Below are 27,000 nucleotides of genomic sequence, written 5' to 3' on the forward strand. Positions count from 1 at the left end.
AGAAGAGAGATTCCCCAGCATAGCTCCGGCTCAGGATAGGTGAGCTTCTCCGCCCGTGGGCCAGAGTGGGACGGTTTCGTCTGCAGAGTAATGAAGACACGGGGGTAGGAGGACAAGGCACCAGGAGGAGGCGAGAGGAAGACCACAAATGCTGAACTCACGGAGCCTTGTACTGGGAAAGGAGGGTCAAAAAATCAACGGAGGCAACCAAAATGCAGGGAGACCGTTTGAATTTCTATTGGAAAAACATGCCAGCTAGAGTCCAGGGGGACGCTGTTTCGCACAAAGAGGAAAGGGGCGACTCCAACTGTCACATCTGGAGCCTGTTCATCCGAAACCAACGTGCCCAAGTCAGGCGGCCGGCTACGAACTAGCTGTGATGACACACCCAACAGCTGCAAGGCAAGCGGCACCTTCGGTTTGCCTTCTGTCCCCAGCTGCAAGGCCCCACACCGGTCTGGAACTCCGCAGGGCTGCAGACCCAATAGGGAAGAAACACGAATCCGTTCCCGCTGTAACCCACCCACTGCCTTCCCTCTCCCAACCAACCCTCAGTTCTTGCTGGCCTGGACGTCCTCCTCCAACACGTCTTACACGGCCCGCAGGTACTGCCAGCTCAGCCCTGCCAGGAGCATGGCGCACGAGAGGCAGATGGGGAAGTAATGATTACGGGATACCGCCGTGCCATTGGGCAAACACATTGTCCGGATGGACACGATGATTTGCTGGGTCTTGTTGGCAGACGGGTCAGAGCTGGGGACCTTCCGATAGATCTGGAAAGAAAAACCCACCCAAGGTCAGGCCGTAACCATGGAAACACCACACCGTCTAGTATCCCCTCAAACATGATATGGGACCTCCCTCACAGGCGCTGGGCCATGTATATTCAAACAGGCCAATGGTAAATTCCCCAGTTAGAAAGCTTCACTGGGATTCTCAGCATAGAATCATAGAACTGGGAGGAATCACCACAGGTCATCAAGTCCAGTCCCCAGCCCTCACAGCAGGACCAGGCACCATCTAGACCATCCCTGACAGATGCTTGTCTAGCCTGCTCTGAAACATCTCCAGTGATGGAGAATCCACAATCTCCCCAGGCAATTTATTCCAGTGTTTAACCACTCTGACAGTTGGGAAGTTTTTCCTAATGTCCAACCTAAACCTCCCTGGCTGCAATTTCCGCCTATTGCTTCTTGTCCTGTCCTCAGAGGCCAAGGGGAACAATTTTTCTCTTCCTTCCTCATAACAGCCTTTTAGGAATTTGACAGCTACTCTCATGTCCCCTCTCAGCCTTCTCTTTTCCAGACTAAACAAAGCCAATTATTTCAGTCTTCCCTCAGAGCTCATGTTCTCTAGACCTTTCATCATTTGTATTGCTCTTCTCTGGACTTTCTCCAATTTCTCCACATCTTTCTTGAAATGTGGTGCTCAGAACTGGACACAATACGTCAGCCGAGGCCTAATTAGCACAGAGTAGAGCGGAAGAGTGACTTCTCGTGTCTTGCTCACAATACTCCTGTTAATAAGGAGTTATTCATAGAACACTAGACATGGAAGGGGCCTCGACAGGTCAAGTCCAGCCCCCTGCCCTCACGGCAGGACCAAGCACCATCTAGACCATCCCTGACAGGTGTCTGTCCAACCTGCTCTTAAATATCTCCAGGGATGGAGATTCCACAACCTCCCAGGCAACTTATTCCAGTGTTTAACCACCCTGACAGGTAGAGGCAGGAAGTTTTTCCTAATGTCCAACTTAAACCTCCCATACCGCACGCAATTTAAGCCCATTTCTTCTTGACCTGTCCTCAGAGGTTGAGAACAATTTTTCTCTTTCCTCCTTGTTATTCTTTATACAGTAAAATCTGTGTTAACCAGCATGCTCGGGCATTAGGGCATTCCGGTTATCTAAAAATTCCAGTTATCTGAGGGTCCCCATCAACCTAGGAAAAACCAATGGACAATAAGGCTACGTCTAGACTGGCCCCAAATTCCGGAAAAGGGATGCAAAGCAGGTAAGTCAGCATAGGGAAATCCGCAGGGGATTTAAATATCCCCCACGGATTTAAATAAACATGTCCGCCGCTTTTTTTCCGGCTTGGGGAAAAGCCGGAAAAAAAGCGTCTAGACTGGCGCGATCCTCCGGAATAAAGCCCTTTTCCGGAGGATCTCTTATTCCTACTTTCAAGTAGGTCCCAGAGGTTCCGGATTATCGGAAGTCTACTGTATAAGGTATTCTGTAAGCTATGGGCGGAAAACACTATGTAACCTTTAGATTATTGCTTTCATTTTGCCTCATGATTAGCATCTATCCAGGGGGTCTGGGATTTTCCCCCTCTCCCCCCATCACTTCATTCGCCCATCGGCATCTTATATAATTCATTGTAACCTATTGTCTGGCAGTGTTCACCAAGCTTAACAAGCGAAGTGACACTCCACCAGCGCTGTGTGTAAAAAACTCTCCGGCTTGCTTCATACACGGTGTCCAGATTCTGTTCCAGCACACGGTGCATGGGTTGCTTTGCCCCCGAGCAATCTTCCTGCAGGAACGGTTTTGTTCAGTCCAAATTTGCCTGGCCTGATTTTCAAACCGTAATTCGTGCCATTGGGGCTGGCAGCTGCTCAGCAGCTCCTTACAGATGAGAACCACGTCTTAATTTTTGTACAGCATCCAGCACCCTTCAAAGAGCTCCTACTGACTGCGGCGGTGCCTACGCAAGGGACGGTACCGCTGGGAGACGACAGTTTTAGTAGTAGGTGAGTCAAACCACCAAAATTCTGGCCTGTATATAGGCCAATTTGCACAGTCATAGCAATTAAAGGCCTTTTGTTTTCCATGATGCTCTGGAAACACACACATTCCAGACAGGCACAATGAAATGGAAATTCCCTGTTGTCTCACTAGGAAACTCTACTGTATTACCATCATGCAACACCCATATTACACAATTACGACAGGATGGACTCGGCCCCAAAGCCTACTGCTGGAATCTTGTGGCCTTACCACACCCTGCCCCTGGAAAACAGCAGGAGGGAAGTCCTCCAAGCAGGCTAGAGTGGCTACAGCAGAGGAGCCAATCAGGGCCCAGCAAGCCAGTATAAAGAAGCTGCTGGGCTAGAGCCAGGCAGTTGCTCTAGGGAGCTCAAGGCCTGCAGAGGGAAGGACAGGCTGACTGGGAAAGTGGCAGTACTTTGGACAGCTCAGTGTGAGGAGCTTACTGCAGACCCGGCTGAAGCCCAGGGCTGGTTTTTGAAGACTGGGCGTGGCGGGTAGGAAGAGCTGCAGGACCCTGGGTGTTGCTGGAACTTTTGAGACAAAGCCGTGAGGTGAGGGAAAGGACGGTGCAGACCCATGGGGAAGTGGCCCCAGGAGGGAGAATAGCAGTGAAATTTTAAGGACTGGCAATCAGCAGACAACTGCTATTTACAGGGTCCCTGGGTGGGACCAGAGACGTGGACAGGCCTGGGTCTCTTCCCCTTTCCCCCCCTAATCCTCCAGTAGCTAATGGAGGGGAAGAAAGAAACCTGATCCTAGGCAATCCAGAGGAAGGGGCACCTGGGACACCATCCAATCCCAGAGTGAAGGAGAAGGAGTTGGAGTATGTAGATACATGCCCTCGGCCGAAGGGGGTGCTCACAAGAGGATGAACCCATTACACAGGTTCCAAAAAGAGCTAGATACATTCTTGGAGGAAAGATCCATCACGGACTACATAAGAATGGCCAGACCAGGTCAGACCAAAGGTCCATCTAGCCCGTATCTCGTCTTCAAACAGTGACCAAGGCCAGATGCCCCAGAGGGAGGGAACAGAACAGGGAATCATCAAGTGATCCCTCTCCTGTCACCCATTCTCAGCCCCTGACAAACAGAGGCTAGGGACACCATTCCTACCCATCCTGGCTAGTAGCCATTGATGGACCTCACCTCCATGAAATTATCTAGCTCTTTCTTGAACCCTGATAAAATCCTGGTCTTCACAGCACCCTGTGGCAAGGAGTTCCACAGGTTTATTCTGTGCTGCATGAAGAAAAACTTCCTTTTGTTTGTTTTAAACCTGCTCCCTATTCGTTTCATTTGGTGATCCCTGTCTAATAGCCAGGATGGGTAGGAGTGGTGTCCCTAGCTTCTGTTTGTCAGGGGCTGGGAATGGGTGACAGGAGAGGGATCACTTGATGATTCCCTGTACTGCTCACTCCCTCTGGGGCGCCCAGCACTGGCCTCTGTCACAGGGAGTGTTCCAGGCTAAATGGACCTTTTGGGTTAAGTAGTCAGGCTGTTCTTATGTAATTGCGTGCAGGTGTATAATATGGGTGTTGCATCATGACACCATTTGTATAGGATCTGAATGACATCAGAGCCTGTCATGAGCGAGGACCGAGAATCTAAAGCAAACAGGAAAACAGCCGCATTCCAAACTTGACTCCGCCAAGCTGTTTCACGCTGCCCTTGTTTCTAGATGGTCAGCAGCTTTGGCCAAAGCAAAATGAAAGTTACGAAGCTGCCAAAACAAAGGGCTGCCGTGCATAGAGCAAAGAGGAAACGGATACAGCTCGTCACTCAAAGCAAGCCACCCAACCCACCTCTTGCACATACTGGTACATTATGCCCTTGACCGCCTTGATGTTTGTGGCATTCATCATTAACGTGACCGCTTGTCCTTTCCGAATCTTCACCACCCCTCTGAACACCTGCTTGTTATTGTAACAGGCAGCCAGCGTGGCCACGGCCATCACCTAGGGAGAAAGGAGAAAACAAACTTGTACTCTGCTGTAAGCAGTGCATGCGGAATGGGCTCCTGGCCCCATTTGAAACTGATGGCCCATTGATTGAGCTATTGATTGAGCTCCAGGCTATGTGTGCACAGCTACCAAAGCGTGCTAATACTGACCACTCTGTGTAGGCTGCAAAAGAAACCACGGGAGAGGCTGGAGCAGTTAGAAGATCCTGGGTAAAACAGCCGCCAACGTTAACCCACCTGCGGGACAGCACAGAAGTTGAAGACGCTTTGGTTCTTCAGTCTCGATAAGTAGGTGAGGACATCGGGGACGTGGTGCAGAGCGTTTGTGATCAGTTCGTTCAGGCACTGGACGGCCATGTCTGTGTTCTCCGGCCTGGCGAGATCCGAGAGCTTCTTGGCGTACCGGCTCCAGACCTGGACGGCGACAGTGCGGAGTAACCCCGCCCGGCAGTTAGCACTTTCCAGACATTTTCAAAGGGGGCCTGTATCAAACTAGCCACACAAACCTCCACAGGGTCGCCCTGTGAGTCTCTTCCAGCAAAAACAATGAGGCGTCCTATGGCACCTTAAAGACTAGCAGATGTATTTGGGCCTAAGCTTTTGTGGTCTGGAGCTCATGTCTAACTTCTGGTGCATCTGATGAAGTGGGCTCCAGCCCAGGGAAGCTTATGGCCAAATCAGAGAATCGTAGAGCTGGAAGAGACCTCAGGAGTCATCACGTCCAGCCCCCTGCCCAAGGCAGGACCAATCCCAACTCAATCGACCCGGCCAGGGCTTTGTCAAACCAAGACTTAAACACCTCTAGGGATGGAGATTCCACCCCGTCCCTAGGGAACCCAGCCCAGGGCTTCACCACCCTTCTAGGGAAATAGTTTTTCCTAATATCCAACCCATATCCAAGCCATTTTGGCACCCTGGGCCCCTGGTGTGCGGCGCTGCCCCCTAGGGCGCCCGGCCCGCCTCCAGGTGCACGGCGCATGCACGGGCCCACCCCCAGGGTGTGTGGGTGGACACACGGCACTTGCGCTGCCCAGTCAGCCCGGCCACTGCTGATGGCGTGCAGCCCAGAGAGGGCTGCACCTGGCCATGCAGGGCCCTGTGGCCGCAGGGAGAAGGACGCTGCTGGTCAGTGCTGTGGGGGTTAACACGGCCCCTGCCCCGGGCGGCCGCTGCAGCCCACCGGGAGCTGGGTGCCCCCCGTAGGTTGGCGCCCTGCACAGCTGCTCGGCTAGCCCACCCCTTAGTCTGGCCCTGATCCAACCTAGAACTCTAGTGTCTTCAAGGTGGCACAGTCCTCCTCATTGTTTTTATTTAAATAAAACTCTTATTTCTGACTGCTGCCTCATTCTCATAAGCAGACCTTGTTGCAATCAGAAGGGCCCTTAAAACGCTCAAGTTTACACTGGTCGTCGGTTTCATTCAGCCCCATTACAGGGTCCTTCTCAATGAGCCACATTGGGAGAGAGAGATTCACTTCTAGAAGAGAGTCCTACCAAAGTGGTGAATTTCTAGACAGACACAAGACAAAGGCACGTGGATCCCACTCTGCAGAGATGTCCTGAACCCACATGGGCGCTCTGAAAGGGAACCCCCAGGCCACTGAGCAACACACTTCCACGCTTCCTGCAGCAGTGAGGTTGTGTCCTGCCAACGGGGCTGGTGTATAGAACACCACCGACGCCTCCAGGGTGTCCGCTAACAACAGAGTTTCTCCAGAGGCTCTGCTGATCAGACACCAGAACCAGGCTAATAACCATGATCACCTAGATCACAGCTTTGGGTCATGATCAGTGAGACAGAAAACCACCCCAGGTTCTCCTCTGAGTTTTGCTTTAATGGGCACATTCATGAGATGTGTGGCTGCGAACCAGGAATTTGCCATGTCAGTGACAGGTCTGCAAAGGTGTCATTATTAGCAACAGAGCGAAGGCCCTGTGAGGCCTCACACTGCTAAGTCGGCCGGCTCAGCTAGAGCGTGGTTAGAACTCAATGGCAGAAGAGTTTAGCCTAACGGCAGACGTGGACACATTTTTTCTGAAAACACCCCTAAGGCTTCTATATCAGACTGGGAATGGCAAGAAAAGCCTATGGCAGAAATCTTCTAACTAGTTAGGATGAAACTGCGTCTAAGCGATCCCAGTCCTGCCCCTTTCAGATGAGCCGGCTGCATCCCCACGTCAGCCCTTCTAATGTGCCATCTCAGGCAGAAGTTCTCATCTCAAAAGGGGCATGTTTCCGTTACCTCTCTGGGCCAGAACTCTCTTCCGGCCAGCTGGTCCTCCAGATAATCACGGATGATGATGGTTTTCTCAATGAAGATACCCATGGAATTTGCAAGCTCGGTGTTCTCTCCTATGACGGGGTCTTCTAACTCCAGCACACAGAACAGATGGGACAGGCCAATACTCGCCAGCCCGACGACATAGTGACAATACTGCGAGGTTTGGAAAAGGAGAAAAATGTTGAATGATCTCTCTCCCCTAGTCCCAATGGCTGCCTCAAACGTACACCCATAGAGAATGTGCCGGACATGCCTTTCCTTGTTTCGACAACTGTGGCAGTGGTATTTGATTTCATCTTTCAATTCATAGAATCATAGAACCCTAGAACCGGAAGGGACCTCGAGAGGTCATCGAGTCCAGTCCCCTGCCCTCACGGCAGGACCCAGCACCGTCTAGATCATCCCTGACAGGTGTCTGTCCAACCTGCTCTGAAATATCTCCAGGGATGGAGATCCCACAACTGCCCCAGGCAATTTATTCCAGTGTTTAACCACCCTGACAGGCAGGAAGTTTTTCCTAATGTCCAACCTAAACCTCCCTTGCTGCAATTTAAGCCCATTGCTTCTAGTCCTGTCATCAGAGGCCACGGAGAATCATTTTTCTTCCTCCTCCTTGTGACACCCTTTTAGATACTTGAAAACCGCTCTCATGTCCCCCCTCAGTCTTCTCCTTTCCAAAGTAAACAAACTCAATTCCTTCAGTCGTCCTTCATAGCTCATGTTCTCTAGATGTTTCATCATTCTTGTTGCTCTTCTCTGGACCTTCCCCAATTTCTCCACTTCTTTCCTGCAATGTGGTGCCCAGGACTGGTCACAAAACTCTAACGGAGGCCTAATCAGCGCAAAGCAGAGTGGAAGAATGACTCCTCGTGTCTTGAGTGACAAGGACTGAGCATTCTTTGGCACATCTCCCCTAGTCTGTATGTAACAGGCAGCCTCCCTCCACCAGCACTGTGCTTCTGCCGAGCTCTGCTTTGCTCAGAAAAAAGAGGAAATGTGTCATCCACAGCCGTTAACGGCCTCGGGCTTCCACCTTCCAGAGGAAAGACCCATATGAGAGCAGCTGCTCCAGGGGCCCATCCTGGTCCAAGAGGACACTTACGATTATTGCCATTCACAAAGATCAGTAGCAACACACAGAAGCTAGTCAATGCCTGGTGAAATGTACACAGGGATTTCATCACTAAAATATGCTTTACGTCCCTCTGGAAAGAGGCTGTGCAAGTAGCCAGACTCGGACTTAACACTTGTCCTTTTCTCATCTGGGGTTCCTAGGTACGACTGGATAAGCATCACCAACCCCAGGGGAGAAGAAACTAGTTATTATGTGCAGCCAGGGCAGAATGCCAGGCCTCCAGCAAGAATTATGGGTAATGTTCCCTCTAATCTTGTCCATCCACGTGAGGAATAAATTTTGTTATGTGCACCAAGGTATGTGCAGATGTGCACCACCAGTAGAATGGCGCAGACATGCACCAACAAGAAACCTAGCTGTGGGCACTCTGCTAATCCACAGGGCCACATTTGACTCTGAGACTAGTGCCCACTTACAGGGAGCACTGCCTGTGGGTGTGGCTCTCTCGCTGCTCACTTACGGATTTACTTACCTTATCCCAATCTTGCAAGGAATCCACCTTCTTTTGCAAGAACTCTGCCATCCCAGCTCCCATCTTCTGACAAACGTCTACAATCACATCCCGATACACCTTTGCCAGGTTCCTGAACTCCAGAGAGATCTGCAGCAGACACCACAAGGAAATAGACGTAGTGTGGAAGTGAAGCTGAATTTGGCATTCATTTGTGGGCTAAGAGACGGACAGGAACACTGAGGAATCCGGTGACACCTTAGAGACTAACAGATCTGGGCATCAGCTTTCAGGGGTACAAACCATTTCCTCCAAAGCATCTGAGGAAGTGGGCTTTTCCCACGAACGCTTACTCTCAAATCAATCTGTTCGTCTCTGAGGGTATGTCTAGACTGCATCCCTCTGTCGGCAAAGGGATGCAGATTAGGCAGGTCGACATTGCAAACGAGGCAAGGATTTAAATATCCCGCGCCTAATTTGCATAAAAATGGCCACCGCGTTTTGGCGACTCAGCACTTTGTCGGCAAAAAGCAGCAGTCTAGAGGGGGATCTGTCGAGACAGAAAGCCTTTTCCCACCGATCCCTTATGCCTCCTGCAAGGAGGTTTACAGGATCTGTTGAAAAAGGCTTTCTTCTGTCACAGGCCCCTTGAAAATGGCGGCCCCAGGCGACCGTCCGGCTCGCCCGCTCCTAAGACTGGCTCTGGTCGGAACCTTCACTTTGATAAACAAAATAGAATTAGCTCCAGACTCTTGTAAGTAACAGGCTCTCTACAGCAGAGGCGGGCACTTCAACATTTTGGTAAGCGGTCCAGGGCCACGCTTTTCTATGGTGGGGGAGCTGTCATCTGGGAGGGAGGTTGGGTGCAGAAGGAAGCTCAGGGTAGGGAATTGGGGTACAGGAGAGGGTGTGGGGTCTGAGAGGGAGTTTGGGTGAAGGAGGGGTTCTCAGTAGATGAAGTTTCCCCTTTCCCCCCAGTGCAGAGAGGCAGATGGAGCAGCCAGACACGCTGAGCCCTGGAACTGCTCCCTGTCTGTGGGTCCAGAGGGGTGGGCCGCGGGCCAGATTGAAAGGCTTGGTGGGACGGATCTGCCCCTGGGCCAGATCTTGCTGACCCCTACTCTTAAAGCCTCCATCAAAACAACTCCCTTCATAAACTGGGCATCAGCAGATCACAGAGTGAGGTGTTGTCATCCCCCTTTCCTGCCAGGGGGACAGATTGTCACCCCGGAGGTCTAGTGGCAGAGAGGGCAAGATCCGACACGTCTGTCATTTCCCTGCAGGAAGCAGATCTCCTGTTTCAAAACTCAGGGATCATATGGTTTTTAGAGCCAAGTTTTCAGCGGGTGGCTCTCACTTGCGCACAAGCAGAGTTTATCAGCATTTAGGCCCCCCCAATTTTCAATGGAGTCCCATGTGCCAGTAAGACAACCTTTAAAGTCACCACAATGGCGCACAACTGCAGTGAAATGTACGTAAATGTAGGTATGTGAGTGGATATGATCTTGGGCCTCTGGTCTTTAAACCCCAGCCCTCCATGTCAAAACTAGGAAGGACTGAAATTCCAGGGCAGTTTAGAGTTACAAAGGAGTTGTTTTCTGCATTCCTTATTCCCATAAAACCCAGTGACACGCCAGCAGGCATTGCCTGTGACCATGTCTTCAGTCGTCTGGCAATTCCTATGTTCCACGTTGCAAGGAGGTTTGAAGGACGCTGCTCACCATATGGGTTGCGGGATCGTTTCCTGGAATTGAGCGACTCACCGTTGGGAAGTCCTCAAGCACTTGCTTGTACTTCTCCTGGCTCTCCGTGTATCTCCAGGCCGGCTGATACAGGTAGGAGTGGAAATTGTGCAACATGGGGATCTTGGTTTCTAAACTGATGGTCATATCATCCTCCACGGTGTCCAGGGCTCGGAGAACCAGGTAGAAGATGCACACAGCGTGGCTATGGGAGGGAAAGAAAAGGATTCCCTATTACTCGGAAGTCCCTATTGATCAAAAAATCCTTTTTTTCTGGAAGAGCGGGTCATTGTCAAAGAAGACAAAGCCCTCTCGCGGATACCTCCTGCGCAGCCGTGCATTTACTTCCATGATCTGGCAGTCCCTGCCTGGGCCTGTTCCTTCACCAGGGAGGCTGAGCGGAACATTACTTGTGCTCCAGACTCTGGTCCTTTTAGCCACATCATCCGCAGTGACTGGCTCCAGGTTGTTTTTGGTGGAATTGTGGGTGCCCATATCTACATAATTAGCATAGGGATGGTTACTCCAGGTGAGGCATTTTAGAACTCACTGACTTACAAAAGAATTACAAAAGAATCGCCTGTTGGCAGAAGAGAGGAATGAGAATGATGAAATGCACAGACCCACATTTCACTCTCTGGAAGAAGAAAAAGGAGAGACAGCACGCACAGGCTCCAAAGCAGAGGGCAAGAGCAGCAGGGCAGTTGAAGTGCTGACACTTGGCCTCCTCCCAGCCAAACCAGGCAGGGTCACCTGTCGGATACTCCAACATCTGCCAGGAAATCCCGATCCACTGATTGGTGAGCACTGCTTTGTATCATCGTGTGCCAGGGTGGGCTAGGCCCAGAGGCCTTTTAGCGCTCACCTGAGTGTCCTGCCACCCCCATCTCTGGAAAAAAGCAGTAGAGGGATCATCCAAGCAGCCTAACACGGCTGCTGCAGGGGAAACAGCCAGTCAGGGCCCAGGAGGACCATATGCATTCGGCACTGGGGAGGCCACATCTGGAGTTTTGCATTCAGTTCTGGGCTCCCCGTTACAGAAAGGATGTGGGCGCGTTGGAGAGGGTCCAGCGGGGGGCAACCAAAATGATTCAGGATGGAGCACATGGTCTACGAGGAGAGGCTGAGGGGTTTGGGCTTGTTTAGTCTGAAGAAGGGAAGAGTGAGGGGGGATTTGAGAGCAGCCTGCAACTCCCTGCAGGGGGGTCCAAAGAGGATGGAGAGAGGCTGGTCTCAGTGGGGGCAGGTGGCAGAACAAGGAGCGATGGGCTCACGTTGCAGAGGGGGAGGTCTAGGTTGGAGATTAGGACAAACCATTTCCCTAGGATGGTGGGGAAGCCCTGGGCTGGGTTCCTTAGGGAGGGGTGGAATCTCCATCCCTAGAGGTGTTTCAGTCCCGGCTGGACAGAGCCCTGGCTGGGATGATTGAGTTGGGTGGGTCCTGCCTTGGGCAGGGGGCTGGACTCGATGCCTCCTGAGGTCTCTGCCCGCCCTGGGGTTCTGTGATTCTATGACACCAGATGCTGCTCCTGCCTGGCTAAAGGGAACTGCAGCACCAGGGACAGCTCAGAACCCAGGCTGGGCTCAGGCTGCAGAGCAAACTCATTCTCTGTCAGCGGGCTCAGTGCCACACCATGGGACCGTGCCCCACCCCCAGCAGGCATGCGGGTTACGCTGGCAGGGCTCCGAGTGAGGAAAAGCTCCAGTCTGCCTGCTGGGACAAAGCTTCGGTGAAGGCTGGGGCCACAGGGAAGTGGCCTATGGAATCAAAAGCTCCAGGGGGTAAATGACATGAATGGAGATGCCTATCTCCTAGAGCAGACCCTGAAAGGTCATTAAAGTCCAGTCCCCTGCCTTCACAGCAGGACCAAGCACCATCCCTCACAGACTTTGCCCCAGCTTCCTAAATGGCATCCTCAAGAATTGAACTTACAACCTTAGGCTCAGTAGGCTACTGCTCAAACCACTATGTCACACTGGGATCATGAACTTTTGTGGGTACAACCCACTTCTTCAGCTGCCTGGAGTATTAGAAGTCTAGATCCAAGAATAAATAAGGGAAAGTGGGGGGTGGGGAAAGGGGAAAAAAAGAGAAAAATAGTGAATTGGATTGTTCAAGTTACAAGAGGCTGATAAGAACGATTTGCACCTCTATAAGTATCCATTGGTTGGTTAAATCTTTCCCCCTCCTCACCCCCCCTCCCGACCTTTCCTTATTTGTGCTTGGATCTGGACTTCTACCACTCCAGTCATCTGAAGAAGTGGGCTGTGCCCACGAAAGCTCATGAGACCATCTACCGGTTTTGTTCGTTTCTAAGGTGTTGCTAGACTATTTGTTGTGTTTTAAAGTTTTTCCAGGGAATTGAAGGCAGTTTCGCTCAAGGGACACAGTGGCATGTGGCTACTATTCTTACGGTTCCTGGGATGGGACAGGGAATAGTGTGCAGGCCTGGATCTCCCCACGGACCATGCGGGATTTGACCTACAATTGGACTGTCATAACGCCCCAGAGGGTCACTACTTAGTTGGAGAGAACCCAGAAAGGACAAAAAACAGAAGAGGGAGGAAGCTGTGAGGATATGGCCGGATTTCAGGGCCAGGACTGTTTAAGGACTTCAGACACACCTAACCAGCAGAAGGCACCCTTGAGAGATGCTGTCATGTCTCGTAAAGAGGATAGGATACAAGCCGATAAAGTACAGGTAGAAGCTGAAGAGAAACAGTCAAATGAAAAACGGTCGCATCCCATTACACCCATAAAGGCCAACAACTAAAAAGGGACACATTTTGTAAGTGCTGGTATACTAAGATGGGTGAACTTGGCTGCCTAATATTAAAGGGGACTAGGGGTCAGATCAGGCGTGCTCTTCACTCAAGGCTTCAGAAGAACTCACATGTGAAATTGCAGAACTACTAACTATGTTCTGTAACCTATCACTTCCATCAGCTTCGGTACCAGTTGACCGGAGCTAAAGTAACACCAATTTTGTAAAGACTTCAGAGATGCTTCTGGCAATTACTAGCTGGGAAGCCTAATTTCAGTAGCAGGCAAACTGGTTGAAACTATAGTAAAGAATAGTTATCAGACACACAGAAGAACACAATTTGTTGGAGGAAGTTTCACCAATCTATTCGATTTCCTTGAGAGGGTAAAAAACATGTGGACAATAAGCATTACTATGGCATCTTAAGTTATGAGCTTTTATGGGTAAAATCCACTTCATCAGATGAGCTAGAGTGGAAATTACAATTGACAGGTACCTTCTTTTGTTGTTCGATATACCCTGAATTCTATAATTTCCACTCCTACCTATCTGATGAAGTGGGTTTTGCCCAAAAAAGCTCATGACCTAATACTTTTCTTAGTCTCTAAGGGCACTTTTACACAGCAGGACAAAACTAGAATTAAGCCCCGCAATTTCAGCTACATCAATCGCGTAGCTGAAGTCGAAATAGCTTAACTCGGCTTTCGGTGCTGTCTCCACAGCTGGAAGTCGAAGGACGAGCACTCTTCCTTCGACTTCCCTTACTCCGCGTGAAATGAAGGTTACCGGAATCGGAGTAAGAAGTCCTCCAGCTCACCATGATTTCGAAATAACGGCTTGCAATGTAGACGCGCTCTTTATTATTTAACGCTGCTGTGTAGACGTACCCTATGGCACTACAGGACCACTTGCTGTTTGTACAGTTACAGACTAACCTGGTGACCTCTCAGAGACTTTTTATGATGTGGGCAAGGGTGATGCATGGATATAGTGTATTTAGATTTTCAAAAAGCCTTTGACACGGTCCCTCACCAAAGGCTCTTAGGCAAAGTAAGGTGTCATGGGATAAAAGGGAAGGTCCGCACACGGACCAGTAACTGGAAAGATAGCAAAGGGTAGGAATAACCATCAGGTTTCAGAAAGGAAACAAGTAACGGTGTCCCCAGGGGTCTATACTGGGACCTGGGTTGTTCAACATGTTAATAAATAATCTGGAAAGTGGGGTAAACAGTAAGGTGCTGAAATTTGCAAAGGATACGAAAATATTCAAGACTGTTAAGCTCAAAGTAAAGGACTATGTAGCACTTTAAAGACTAACAAGATGGTTTATTAGATGATGAGCTTTCGTGGGCCAGACCCACTTCCTGGCCCACGAAAGCTCATCATCTAATAAACCATCTTGTTAGTCTTTAAAGTGCTGCATAGTCCTGTATTTTGCTTCAGCTACACCAGACTAACACGGCTACATTTCTATCACTAAGCTCAAAGTAGACTGTGAAGAGTTACCAAGGGATCTTACACAATTGGATGAGGAACAAAATGGCAGAAAAAATTAAGTGTTGATTAAAGCAAAGTAATGCATTCCACAAAACATAATCCCAACTATACATACAAAATGATTAGTGGAACCGCTTCCATCTGAGGAGAGATTAAAAAGGCTGGGATTCTTCATTTTAGGAAAGAGGTAACGAAGGTGCAGGATTATAGAGGTCTATAAAATCATGAATAGGGTGGAGAAAACAAATAAGGAAGAGTTGCTTACCCCTTCTTATAATGCAAGCATTGGGAAACACCCAATGAAATTAATAAGCAACAGGTTTAAAACAAACAGAAGGAAGTACTGCTTCCACGGTTAACCTGTGGAACTCCTTGCCAGAGGATGTTGTGAAGGCCAAAACTATACACAGATTTAGAAAACAATTAGATCAGTTTCTGGAGGACAGGTCCATCAGTGTCTATTAACTAAGATGTTCAGAGTGCAAGCCCTGCTCTGGATGTCCATAAACCTTTAACTGCCAAAACTTGGGAGTGGACAACAGAGGTAGGAACACTTGGTAGTTGCTCATTCCCTTTAAAGAATTCATCAGAGGACATTGGGCTAGATGGACCATTGTTCTGACCCAATGTGGCCGTTCTTAGGTTGTTAAACAAAGGTATTTCCACTTGTGCACACTGGCGAGGGAACACACAAAGTAGAGATAGCCTCAAGCCATGAGACTGGGGTTCATATTTATAGCATGGCCAGTGTTTGGGAGCAGTCAGATATGCCACCTTCAGTCAGGCCTAAGAGAAGGACATTCACAGCCTCCATCAGGAGGGAGTATGTATTCTCACCCCATAGCTAATGTTTTCAGCAGTGACACTCATACCAAGGGTCACCACCGGATAAAACGGGGATACTTTTGGAAACACTTAGTGGCAACCACGGCAGATGTAATTCAGACCAGAACCGATCCTTGTGAGCATCGACTCTGACCTCCTCATCTGACTTCCCTGAATTGATCCCGCTTTGAACTGGAGCATCAGTTAAGAACCTGCCCAGAAGGTGCATCAATCAAAGACCCCCTAGCAGTGCTGCAAATGGCTTGCTCCCTCCCCCAGTACTTTGGCAGCCATTCCAAAGCCAGGCCGCCCAAGAGCTAGGATGCCCGGATGAACTGTAGGGGATCTCCCATTACATAAGAACTAGGGGTCACCAGATGAAATGAATAGGTAGCAGGTTTAAAACAAACAAAAGGGAGATTTTCTTCATGCAGCGCACGGCCAACCTGTGGAACTCCTTGCCAGAGGAGGTTGTGCAGACTAGGACTGTAACAGAGTTCAAGAAAGAACTAGATACATTCATGGAAGGTTAGGTCCATCAATGGCTATTAGCCAGGCTGGGTAGGGGTGGTGTCCCTAGCCTCTGTGTGTCTGGAAATGGGTGACAGGGGAGGGATCATGTGTTGATTCCCTGTTCTGTTCCCTCCCTCTGGGGCACCTGGCATTGGCCACTGTGGGCAGACAAGACACTGGGCCAGATGGACCTTTGGTCTGACCCCGTCTGGCCGTTCCTATGTTCTCATCTGAGTTCCAGTCCCTGCTCTATCACTTGATTAACCCCCTCCTGGCCTGCTCAGCCAGGTGCGTCTGCTGGATTCTTGCTGCCGGTGGTAGCAGGTCTGATTAACCCTCTACTGGCCAGCTAAGCAAAGTGCTCCCGTGCGCTGGGGACATTGACATTAACCCTGTCCTGGCCAGCACAGCTGCACGGGTGAGCTCCCCATGTCCAACCTGCTGGGAATCGAGCCTTGCAGAATTAGCCCTCTCCTATGAGGGGCGGGGGGGGGGGGGTGACCCCACGGCACAGCCTATGCCTATGAATGCTCTGGTGTCTGCACCAGCACTCACCGCAGCACCCCCCCCCCCCCGCCCTCGGCACTCACCGCAGCTCCCCGTCCAGGGCCTGGATGACAGGGGCGAAGCTGCGGCTGGTCTGGTTCAGGTGGCGGTAGCAGGCGCGGAGGCTGTCGCTGAGCGCGTCCTGCGGGCAGAGCAGAGGGGGTGGGGGCTGGAAGCAGGACGATATCAGGCCGGCCCCCGGCAGGGAGCCTTGGTGCAAAAACTGGCGGGGCCTGCCAGCTGGCTCCCCCACCGCCCGAGCCGAAGCAGAGGCCTGAGCCAACAAGGGGTCCCCGATGGCGGCGGGGATGGGGCAGGTACCCAGTTGTGCCTGGGTGGCGGTGATTCTGGGGATGCCCCCAGGGAAGTCATGAAGTAGCCAGGCAGAGGGCTGGGAATGGAATTGTCTTGTCCCATGGGGCTGAGTGAGCGAGAAAACAGGCGCTAGAGCGCTGCCCTTAGAGGCGGGGGCTCCGGTGGTTGGCACAGCCGCTTGGGACTTGGAGACCCGGACTGTAGGGCCAGCTTCACGCCCGACTTCCTGAGTGACGGGAGCAAGTCACTTCGCCACCGGCCCCTCAGTCCCCGTCTGTACAATGGGGCTAGTGGGGCTTTGGTACCTCCCAGGGCGGCTGTTAGGCTGACCAGAACGGAGCTCTGAGAGCCGAGACACCCCGTGGCCGCCCGGCCCGCACCCCACCCCGCTCAGCTCACCTGGTCCTGCCGGGGCATCCCGGGCGCGCCGCCGCCCACCTTAAAGCGCAGCAGGTTGTAGGCTTCCCGCGGGCGGCCCAGCCACTTTTCCATCCGCTCCATGGGCAGCCGAGGGCACCTGGGGGCGAGTGAGCCACGCGCAGAATTTCTACCTAGACCTGCTGCCCGGCCACAGCACCCTCCCTGCGCGCCGTGGGGCAGGCCCCAGCCCCCTCCTGACACGCATCGGCTGCCCTCCTCCCGCAAAGGGAGAGAGCTGGGGGGGAGCAGGGTGAGAGGCGGCACCCCAGGGGCCCTGTGGGGAGAAGGCATCCGACAGCCCGAGGAAAACCAGGCCAGGGGCAGCGTGTCCTTCCCTAGACACTGCCCAGCCCCCACTGCCCGCCCTGCCCTTACCCCAACTGCCCCATTGTCCCCCTGACAAATGCTACCCCTTGCCAGACACGGACCCCTGCACATCCCAACTGCCCCACTGCCCCCTCAGACACTGACCCCTGCACATCCCAACTGCCCCACTGCCCCCTCAGACACTGACCCCCGCACATTACAACTGCCCCCTTGCCCCTCCCCCACCGCCCCCCCAGACACTGACCCCTGCACATCTCAACTGCCCCCTGCCCCTCCCCCACTGTCCCCTCAGACACTGACCCCTGCACATCCCAACTGCCCCCTCCCCCTCCCCCACTTCCCCCTCAGACACTGACCCCCACACATTACAACTCCCCCACTACCCCTCCCTCACTGCCCCCTCAGACACTGACCCCCACACATTACAACTGCCCCCTTGCCCCTCCCCCACTGCCCCCCAGACACTGCCCCCTGCACATCTCAACTGCCCCCCTGCTCCTCCCCCACTGCCCCCTCAGACACTCCCCCCTGCACATCCCAACTGCCCCCTTGACCCTCCCCCACTGCCCCCTCAGACACTGCCCCCTGCACATCCCAACTGCCCCACTGCCCCTCCCCCACTGTCCCCTCAGACACTGCCCCCTGCACATCCCAACTGCCCCACTGCCCCTCCCCCACTGTCCCCTCAGACACTGCCCCCTGCACATCCCAACTGCCCCACTGCCCCTCCCTCACTGCCCCCTCAGACACTGACCCCCACACATTACAACTGCCCCACTGCCCCTCCCCCACTGCCCCCTCAGACACTGATCCCCACACATTACAACTGCCCCACTGCCCCTCCCTCACTGCCCCCTCAGACACTGACCCCCACACATTACAACTGCCCCCTGCCCCTCCCCCACTGCCCCCCAGACACTGCCCCCTGCACATCTCAACTGCCCCCTGCCCCTCCCCCTCTGCCCCCTCAGACACTGATCCCTGCACATCCCAACTGCCCTCTGCCCCTCTCCCACTGCCCCCTCAGACACTGATCCCTGCACATCCCAACTGCCCTCTGCCCCTCCCCCACTGCCCCCCAGACACTGACCCCTGCACATCCCAACTGCCCTCTGCCCCTCCCCCACTGCCCCCTCAGACACTGATCCCTGCACATCCCAACTGCCCTCTGCCCCTCCCCCACTGCCCCGTCAGACACTGACCCCCACACATTACAACTGCCCCCTTGCCCCTCCCCCACTGCCCCGTCAGATACTGACCCCCACACATTACAACTGCCCCCTTGCCCCTCCCCCACTGCCCCGTCAGACACTGACCCCCACACATTACAACTGCCCCACTGCCCCTCCCCCACTGCCCCCTCAGACACTGACCCGTGCCCCAGTTGCCCCATTGTTCCCCCGGCCAAACACTGCCCTTCCCGCATTGTCCTGACCCCACCAGATCCTGATCCCCCCCAACCCTACCTGCGTCCTCGCGGCCCCACCCCAATACAGCCCCCCGCCTCCTCGGCCTGGCAGCCGCCCCCTCCCCCCAGCCCAGCCCGCCCCATCACCCCGGGGCTTTCCCTGCCCGTGTATGGAGGCACGGTCCTACCCAACCCTACGCCTGCTCCCGCCTCCCACCGAGCAGCTGCCCTCAGCCGCCCAGTGTCCAGCTGGATCGCAGGGACAGCCCGGGCCCTGGGCCTGCACCGCCGCTGTCCCGGCTTGTATCCCCCGGCGGGCTCCCTCTCCGCTCTGCCCGGCCCCGATCCTGCTGCCGGACCAACTGCCTGACCCCAACTGCCACCTGCCAACGCGGCCCCACCCAGCGGATCCCCCGGGGTTCTTCCCTGGGCCGGGACGGAGGCTCTTGGAGATGGGTCCCTGCGGGTGCTGCACGCTCAGCGGTTGTGCGCCCCATTGCTCGGGGCTGGAGGCTTTTGGTAGCAGAGTCCGGGTGGGTCACAAGTGCCTGGTCCCTGCTTCGTGCTGTTCCAGCGGTTAACTGACGCTGGGCGATGCAGAGGGGCGAGTGGTATGAACCCATGCTGCCCGGGCTGCAGAATACGCCTGGGCCAGGGGTCCGGCTCCAATTAAATTTGGAGCTCTTCCCCGTTCCTGCGTGCTGCGCCCCCACCCTCCACCATGTGTCCTCTGGCCTGCCTGCCACCCCAGGGCAATTTCAAATGCCCCTCTCCCGCCATCACTGGCAATGCAGCAGGGCTGGAGTGGCTTCCTGCCCACTTGCTCCGTGTGGCTGCTGGCATGTCCCTGGGGTGGGGGCTGCTTCTGCCCCCACCCTGAGCACCCCATGACCAATGGGAGCCACAGGGGCAGTGTCTGTGTCCAGCAATGCACAGAGACCCCCTGCCCCACTGCCTAGGAATCACTGCCAGCGGGGGGTGCCCCACATACACATCACACCCCAACCCCTGCCCCAGCCCAGAGCCTGCAGCTTTCACCATCTTCTGCATCCCTCGCCCCCCTCCGCCCCAGCCCAGAGCCTGCATCCAGCACCGAGACGCCAGCCCGGAGCCTGCACCCAATCTCCCTCCCAGTTTGTGAGCTGCACACGACCCCTGGTCAGTTCCTTCAGTGCTTGGACCAGGAAGTTATCCCCAGCATTCTCAAAAGCTTCCTGCCTTGCCTGTGTAGTGCTGCAGCTATACTACTACTTACGACACAAACACGCACACACTACAGACAGCCACTTACCTCCAGACTCACGCAATCGCTCCTCCTTTATTTAGAGACGTCCCTGGCTAAACTCCCCAGCTGGCTGTCCCTGTTCGCTAAAGCTTTGTGCCAAACGCACAAGTAAATACATAGACACACGAGAGAAAAAAACCTATTCTCTTGAATCTCTTTCCATTCTAGTGATGCTTGGGGGCACACTTCAGCTCAGAATCACAGAATACTAGGACTGGAAGGGACCTCGAGAGGTCATCAAGTCCAGCCCCCCGCCCTCATGGCAGGACCAAATACTGTCTAGACCATCCCTGACAGACATTTATCTAACCTGCTCTGAAATATCTCCAGAGATGGGGATTCCACAACCTCCCTGGGCAATTTATTCCAGTGTTTCACCACCCTGACAGGCAGGAACTTTTTCCTAATGTCCAACCTAAACCTCTCTTGCTGCAGTTTAAGCCCATTGCTTCTTGTCCTGTCCTCAGAGGACATCATTCTTGTTGCTCTTCTCTGGCCCCTCTCCAGTTTCTCCGCATCTTTCTTGAAATGCGGTGGCCAGCTTGAAATGTGTATGTTCCTTTGGCAGTGTCTCTTTAAAGAAAAAACAACCTGAGGGTTGCCTGATGGTTTAACAAAAAATACCAACCCCCCCACTCTCCCAAAAAAACAGGAAAAAATTCTGTTGAGAAAAAAAAAGGAGCAGACCAGGGGCGGACTGACCTGGCAGGATACCGGGAATTTCCCGGTGGGCCGTCGTCCGGTGGGCCGTTGTGTCCGCACGCTGTTGCCGCTTACTCTGAGTGGCTCTGTGTCCGCACTGTATGCGGCACGCAGAGCCCGACCCGCCGCGTGCCGGACATGATGCGGGGGGTGGGGCTTGAGGGGCACGTAGGGGTGACGTCATGGGGAGGGCCGTTCTCAACCTATTTCCCGGGCCTATTTTGATTGCCGGTACGCTTCTGGGGGAGACCAAAGTTGTTGTTGCTCCTCACCCCCTCCTCCCCCCGACACAGCAGGGGAAAATTGTCCCTGCCAGGCTTCCATCCAAGGGAAACAGGAAATACCGAACATTTCACATATCCGTTTTTTTCTATTTTTTTTACCGAATAACGGACAGTCCGGGCGGAAACCAGACACCTGACAACCCTGGACATATTTTGATTGGCTAGAGATCTAGGCACACTTTTGTTGGATCAGGCCTTTGTTAAAGGGACTAAAATCTGAGCAAAACGGAGCAGAGAGCACAGGGCACTGAAACCCGATAGACTTTATTCTACGGCTCTCCTCCTGCTTCCAGCAAAATAGCTACCCCCGTGCTCAGCTTCCCGGCTCAACGCTGCACGGCTGCCTGGTCGCGCGAGACCACTCCCCTGGTTTGCCCATCTCCTCTGGCTTTGCTCCCCTGCCTCATTCTAGCAGGCGTGGCCAAATGGCATTTTTATTTCTTAGGTAATATTGATGGAGCATGTTACTGATTTCTAAGCATTTTTTTAAAGTGTTTATGTCGCTCGATGGAAATTGTTGCCACGGCCGAGAAGGACGGGGTGTAAAGCCTTTTCGTTGTCTCGATTTACATTTTTCACAATTGCACCAATTCAAGGGGGTGGGGTGGGGAGCAAAGCCAGGTGAGGCTAAAGACAGCGGACGCGGACATTCAAAAAGTTAAAGCTTTAGAATTGTTAAGAGATTTTTCACATCACACATCCAGGGTGGGGGGACTTGAATGCACCACCCTGTGCTTCTCTCACAAGTGTCCACCTCACCTCCTGGACGTCCCTTATCCTGCCTTCCTAATGTCATTGCTTGCTCCACCCCTAGGGAGGCTGGTGCTGGCGGGTGTGTGTGTGTTTGTGTGTGTGCGCGCACGCAAGATTCAAGCCCACCACCCTGTGTTAATGGCCCCTAGGCCACTCCGGATCCTAACCCACCTCCCTACCTTCAGGACATCCCTGATCCCGTCTTCCTAACACCAGAGCCTGCTCCATCCCTGGGGAAACTGGTGTTCGCTGCCCAGTGGCTGCCAATGGGCAGAGGTGGGGGAATGGGACCTTACAACAAATGCTCTAAAGTTTTCATGCCGCCTTTCTCCTGCTTTCGCCATCTGTACATGCTGCGAGTAGCGATGGAAATAGTTTTCATTTGTTTTTGCATCTGCTGCGAAACAAGGGTTGCTGACAACTACCTAGTGCAGTGGTCCCCACGCGGTGCCTGCGGGCGCCAAGGTGCCCGCCGGGGCATTTATGTGTGTCCACGGAATGATCTGGGATGGTCCCGCCCCCAGGCGTGTGGCGCATGCGCGGTGCCAGTTCCGGGCGTGTGGCGCATGCGCGGTGCCGGTTCCGGGCGTGTGGTGCATGCGCGGTGCCGGTTCCGGGCGTGTGGCGCATGCGCGGTGCCGGTTCCGGGCGTGTGGCGCATACGCGGTGCTGGTTCCGGGCGTGTGGCGCATGCGCGGTGCCGGTTCCGGGCGTGTGGCGCATGCGCGGTGCTGGTTCCGGGCGTGTGGTGCATGCGCGGTGCTGGTTCCGGGCGTGTGGCGCATGCGCGGTGCCGGTTCCGGGCGTGTGGCGCATGCGCGGTGCCGGTTCCGGGCGTGTGGCGCATGCGCGGTGCCGGTTCCAGGCGTGTGGCGCATGCGGGGTGCTGGTTCCGGGCGTGTGGCGCATGCGCGGTGCTGGTTCCGGGCGTGTGGCGCATGCGGGGTGCCGGTTCCGGGAGTGTGGCGCATGCACGGTGCTGGTTCCGGGCGTGTGGCGCATGCGGGGTGCTGGTTCCGGGCGTGTGGCGCATGCGGGGTGCCGGTTCCGGGCGTGTGGCGCATGCGCGGTGCCGGTTCCGGGCGTGTGGCGCATGCGCGGTGCCGGCCCCGGGCATGTGGCGCATGCGGGGTGCTGGTTCCAGGCGTGTGGCGCATGCGCGGTGCTGGTTCCGGGCGTGTGGCGCATGCGGGGTGCCGGTTCCAGGCGTGTGGCGCATGCGCGGTGCCGGTTCCGTGCGTGTGGTGCATGCGGGGTGCTGGTTCCAGGCGTGTGGCGCATGCGCGGTGCCGGTTCCAGGTGTGTGGCGCATGCGGGGTGCTGGTTCCAGGTGTGTGGCGCATGCGGGGTGCCAGTTCCGGGCGTGTGGCGCATGCGCGGTGCTGGTTCCGGGCGTGTGGCGCATGCGCGGTGCCGGTTCCGGGCGTGTGGCGCATGCGCGGTGCCGGTTCCGGGCGTGTGGCGCATGCGGGGTGCTGGTTCCAGGCGTGTGGCGCATGCGCGGTGCCGGTTCCGGGCGTGTGGCGCATGCGGGGTGCTGGTTCCGGGCGTGTGGCGCATGCGCGGTGCTGGTTCTGGGCGTGTGGCGCATGCGCGGTGCCGGTTCCGGGCGTGTGGCGCATGCGGGGTGCTGGTTCCGGGCGTGTGGCGCATGCGCGGTGCCGGCCCCGGGCGTGTGGCGCATGCGGGGTGCTGGTTCCGGGTGTGTGGCGCATGCGCGGTGCCGGTTCCGTGCATGTGGCGCATGCGGGGTGCTGGTTCCAGGCGTGTGGCGCATGCGCGGTGCCAGTTCCAGGTGTGTGGCGCATGCGTGGTGCCGGTTCCGTGCATGTGGCGCATGCGGGGTGCTGGTTCCAGGCGTGTGGCGCATGCGCGGTGCTGGTTCTGGGCGTGTGGCACATGTGGGGTGCCGGTTCCAGGCGTGTGGCGCATGCGCGGTGCCGGTTCCGTGCGTGTGGTGCATGCGGGGTGCTGGTTCCAGGCGTGTGGCGCATGCGCGGTGCCGGTTCCAGGTGTGTGGCGCATGCGGGGTGCTGGTTCCAGGCGTGTGGCGCATGTGCGGTGCCGGTTCCAGGCGCGTGGCGCATGTGCGGTGCCGGTTCCGGGCGTGTGGCACATGGGCGGCCCCTGCCCTGGGTGCCGGGCGGCCCCTGCCCTGGGTGCCCAGCAGCCCCAAAAGGTTGGGGACCATTGACCTAGACCTTCCAGGCTTAGAAGTGGAGTCTTTAAGCAGCAGTGAAGACATTACAGGGGTTAGAGCTTGATACAAACATCGATCGATTTTTTTTCTGCCAGGAGGGGGCAGCAGTGAACCGTTTGCGGGTATCCCAGGCACCTTCCTCACCCAGTTTAGTGCAGCTGGTTTCAAACAAGGACCCGGTGTGACCCAGGACTGGGCCGTGGAATGTCGGGCGCTGGGGCTCGGTGCTGCAGGGGGAGCAGGTGAGCAGTCGGGGGGCTAAGGCAGCTCCCTGCCTGTCCTGGCACTGCAGACCGCGCTGCACCCCAGAAGTAGCCACAGCAGGCCCGGATCCTAGGTGCGTGTGGGGGAGCACACAGAGCTCCGCACACTGCCCCTTGCACTAGCTCCGCACTCCTACTGGCTGGGAGCCTGCTCCCGGCTGCTTCTGGGGTGCAGCGCCATCAGAAAGCTGCCTTAGCCCTCCTGCCGCACCGCTGACTGGGAGCTGCTCAAGTTACGTCCCTCCTGCCCCAGCCCTGACCCCCCCAAAAGCCAGAGCCCCCTCCCACGCCCCAAAGCTCCCTTCCTCAGCCCCACCCCGGAGCTCCCACCCCAGTCACATTCTGCTGGGTGGCAGCATCGACCATTTTCTTCCACTGGGCCATGCGAAAAAAAAGTTTGAACCCCGCCGGTTTAGGGCGTCTCTGCTCTAGAGGCAGTCCTCACACTGCAGGGGCTGGGGGCTCTGCCACATTTGAGGGGGGCTCCCGCAGGGCGGTTTTGGCTCAGCCGGTTATAAAACTGAAGCCAGCCGCGCCATTTGGATCAGAAGCAAAGAAGATGAATGGAACCAGGAACCGGTGCAGAGAAGGGCTCCGAGGACGAGCAGGGAGTGGAGGGTCCGTCTGTTGGGAGGAGGCTGGAAAAATTTGGCTTGTGAAGTCCAGCAAAAGGAAGGCCGAGTGAGCAGAGGGGAGAGCTATTTACACGCTCTTGACGTCCGCTCTCTGTAAAAACGTTGCGGGGCACACAGCAGGCAGGGAGAAGAGCTCTTGAAGCCAAGGGACGCTGTTGGCACAAGGACAAATGGGGATACACTGCCATGACCAGATTCAGGCTGGAAACGAGACGACGACGTCTAACCATCCAAGGCGGGGCGGTCCTGGCACAGCCTCCCAGGAGGAATTGTGGCCAGCAAACAACGTGATTAGCTATAAGATGGAGCTGGAGAAATTCAGCTGTGCGCCTGCATGTCCAGGTTGCTCGTGCTGGTAAGGGGCTGGACTCGGCTGCCCGGGGGCTCGCGTCTGGGGTATGTTTCACGTTCCTAAATGCTCATGCTTCAGGGTTTCAGTTGGCCACCTGCAATGGTCAGGAAGGGATTAGCTCAGGGGTGGGCAATACTTTTGGAGCGGGGGCCACTTCAAACATTTTCGAAGTGGTTGCAGGGTGTCACAAGGAGGAAGGAGAAAATTTGTTCCTCTTGGTTTCTGAGGTCAGGACAAGGAGTAATGGGCTTAAAGTGCAGCAGGGGAGGTTTAGATTGGACATTAGGAAAAAATTCCTAACTGTCAGGGTGGTCAAATATTGGAATAAATTGCCAAGGGAGGTGGTGGAATCTCCCTCTCCGGAGATATTTAAGAACAGGTTACATAGACATCTGTCAGGGATGGTGTAGACGGAGCTTGGTCCTGCCTTGAGGGCGGGGGGCTGGACTCGATGACCTCTCGAGGTCCCTTCCAGTCCTATGATTCTGAGATTCTATACCCCGGAAGGGGCGGAGCCTTGAATGGAAGGGGCGGGCCTCGGGGGAAAGGGGAGGAGCCTTTTAATAGCAGGCATTGAAAGGGTTTGCGTCTCCCCTGCAGCTCCCAGGCATCACGTTAGCCGGAGGCGGGAGCTGCGGTTTCTTTCAATTCCTGCTCTTTAAAGGGCTCGCTGCTCCCGGCTTTGCGGCTAGCAGGTTGCCTGGGAGCTGGGGATACCTGAGCCCTTTCAATTGCTGCTACTTAAAGGGTTTGTGTCTTCCCTGGGGCTGTTGCCTGACAGGCACGGGGAAGGCGCTAGGGGGCGGGGCCTGGAACTGCCTCGCGGGCCGGATCCAAACCCTACGTGGGCCAGAGGCGGCCTGCTGAGTGGCTTTTGCCCACCCCTGGATTAGCCCCTCCCCCACGGCCCCAGCTGGAGATGGGACACTGCGGGGCAGGGAGAGGCACTGAGCATGCTCCCTCAGGCACGTGGCTGGCTGGTCCTCGTCCCCATGCTCAGGGTCTAACTGATCCCCCACTGTGGGGCTGAGAAGAAATTTCCCCTTTGCTGGCTCTTCCCCTTGCTCTGCAGACAGGCGCAGGGTCACTAGCTGGAATTATTAAGGTGCTACGTCTGGACTGCATCCCTCTGTCGACAGAGGGATGCAAATCAAGCACATCGAAATTGCTAAGGAATCCCCCGCTTCATTAGCATAAACATGGCCGCCGCTTTTTTTCGAAACAGAGCTTTTTCGAAAAAAAACCCCCAAACAAACGGCCGTCTAGATGCGGAACTGTCAAAAAGAAACCTTTTTCGACAGATCCTGTATTCCTCAAAATATGAGGTTTGCAGGATCTGTCGAAAAAGGGGTTATTTTCAACAGATCCGCGTCTAGACTGCCGTTTTTTTCTGAAAAAGCTCCGTTCCGAAAAAAAGCAGCGGCCATGTTTATGCTAATGAAGCACAGGATAGTTAAATCCCTGCTTCCTTAGCAATTTCGATGTGCCTAATCTACATCTCTCTGTCGACAGAGAGGTGTAGTCTAGACACACCCTTAATTATCTCCCGGTAGCTCAGCCTGTCC

General features: G+C 54.8%; 1 protein-coding gene across 1 annotated transcript; it reads right to left on the bottom strand.

The window, feature by feature from the left end:
- Nucleotides 1-213: 213 nt before the first annotated feature.
- Nucleotides 214-19,343, bottom strand: FDFT1 (farnesyl-diphosphate farnesyltransferase 1). Its single transcript, XM_075923235.1, has 9 exons — nt 19,150-19,343; nt 17,206-17,323; nt 16,536-16,633; nt 10,367-10,550; nt 8,625-8,753; nt 6,979-7,170; nt 4,974-5,150; nt 4,579-4,731; nt 214-773 (listed from the first exon to the last, which is right to left on the bottom strand). Exons 2-9 carry the CDS (start codon nt 17,305-17,307, stop codon nt 591-593), a joined length of 1,218 nt encoding a protein of 405 aa, XP_075779350.1. The 5' UTR covers nt 17,308-17,323; nt 19,150-19,343; the 3' UTR covers nt 214-590.
- Between the last annotated feature and the right edge of the window lie 7,657 nt (nt 19,344-27,000).

Source organism: Pelodiscus sinensis, chromosome 3 (genome assembly GCF_049634645.1).
Source record: "Pelodiscus sinensis isolate JC-2024 chromosome 3, ASM4963464v1, whole genome shotgun sequence".
NCBI lineage: Eukaryota > Metazoa > Chordata > Testudines > Trionychidae > Pelodiscus > Pelodiscus sinensis.

Bases quoted from the DNA above. Each gene is read 5' to 3' on its own strand.
- FDFT1 (XM_075923235.1), bottom strand. From the start codon at position 17,307: ATGGAGCGGATGGAAAAGTGGCTGGGCCGCCCGCGGGAAGCCTACAAC. The intron at 10,551-16,535 runs GTGAGTGCCGAG...TCCCTCCCATAG, and splicing joins GCCCTGGACGGGGAGCTGCG to CCACGCTGTGTGCATCTTCT. The intron at 4,732-4,973 runs GTGGGTTAACGT...CTTTCTCCCTAG, and splicing joins ACTTCTGTGCTGTCCCGCAG to GTGATGGCCGTGGCCACGCT.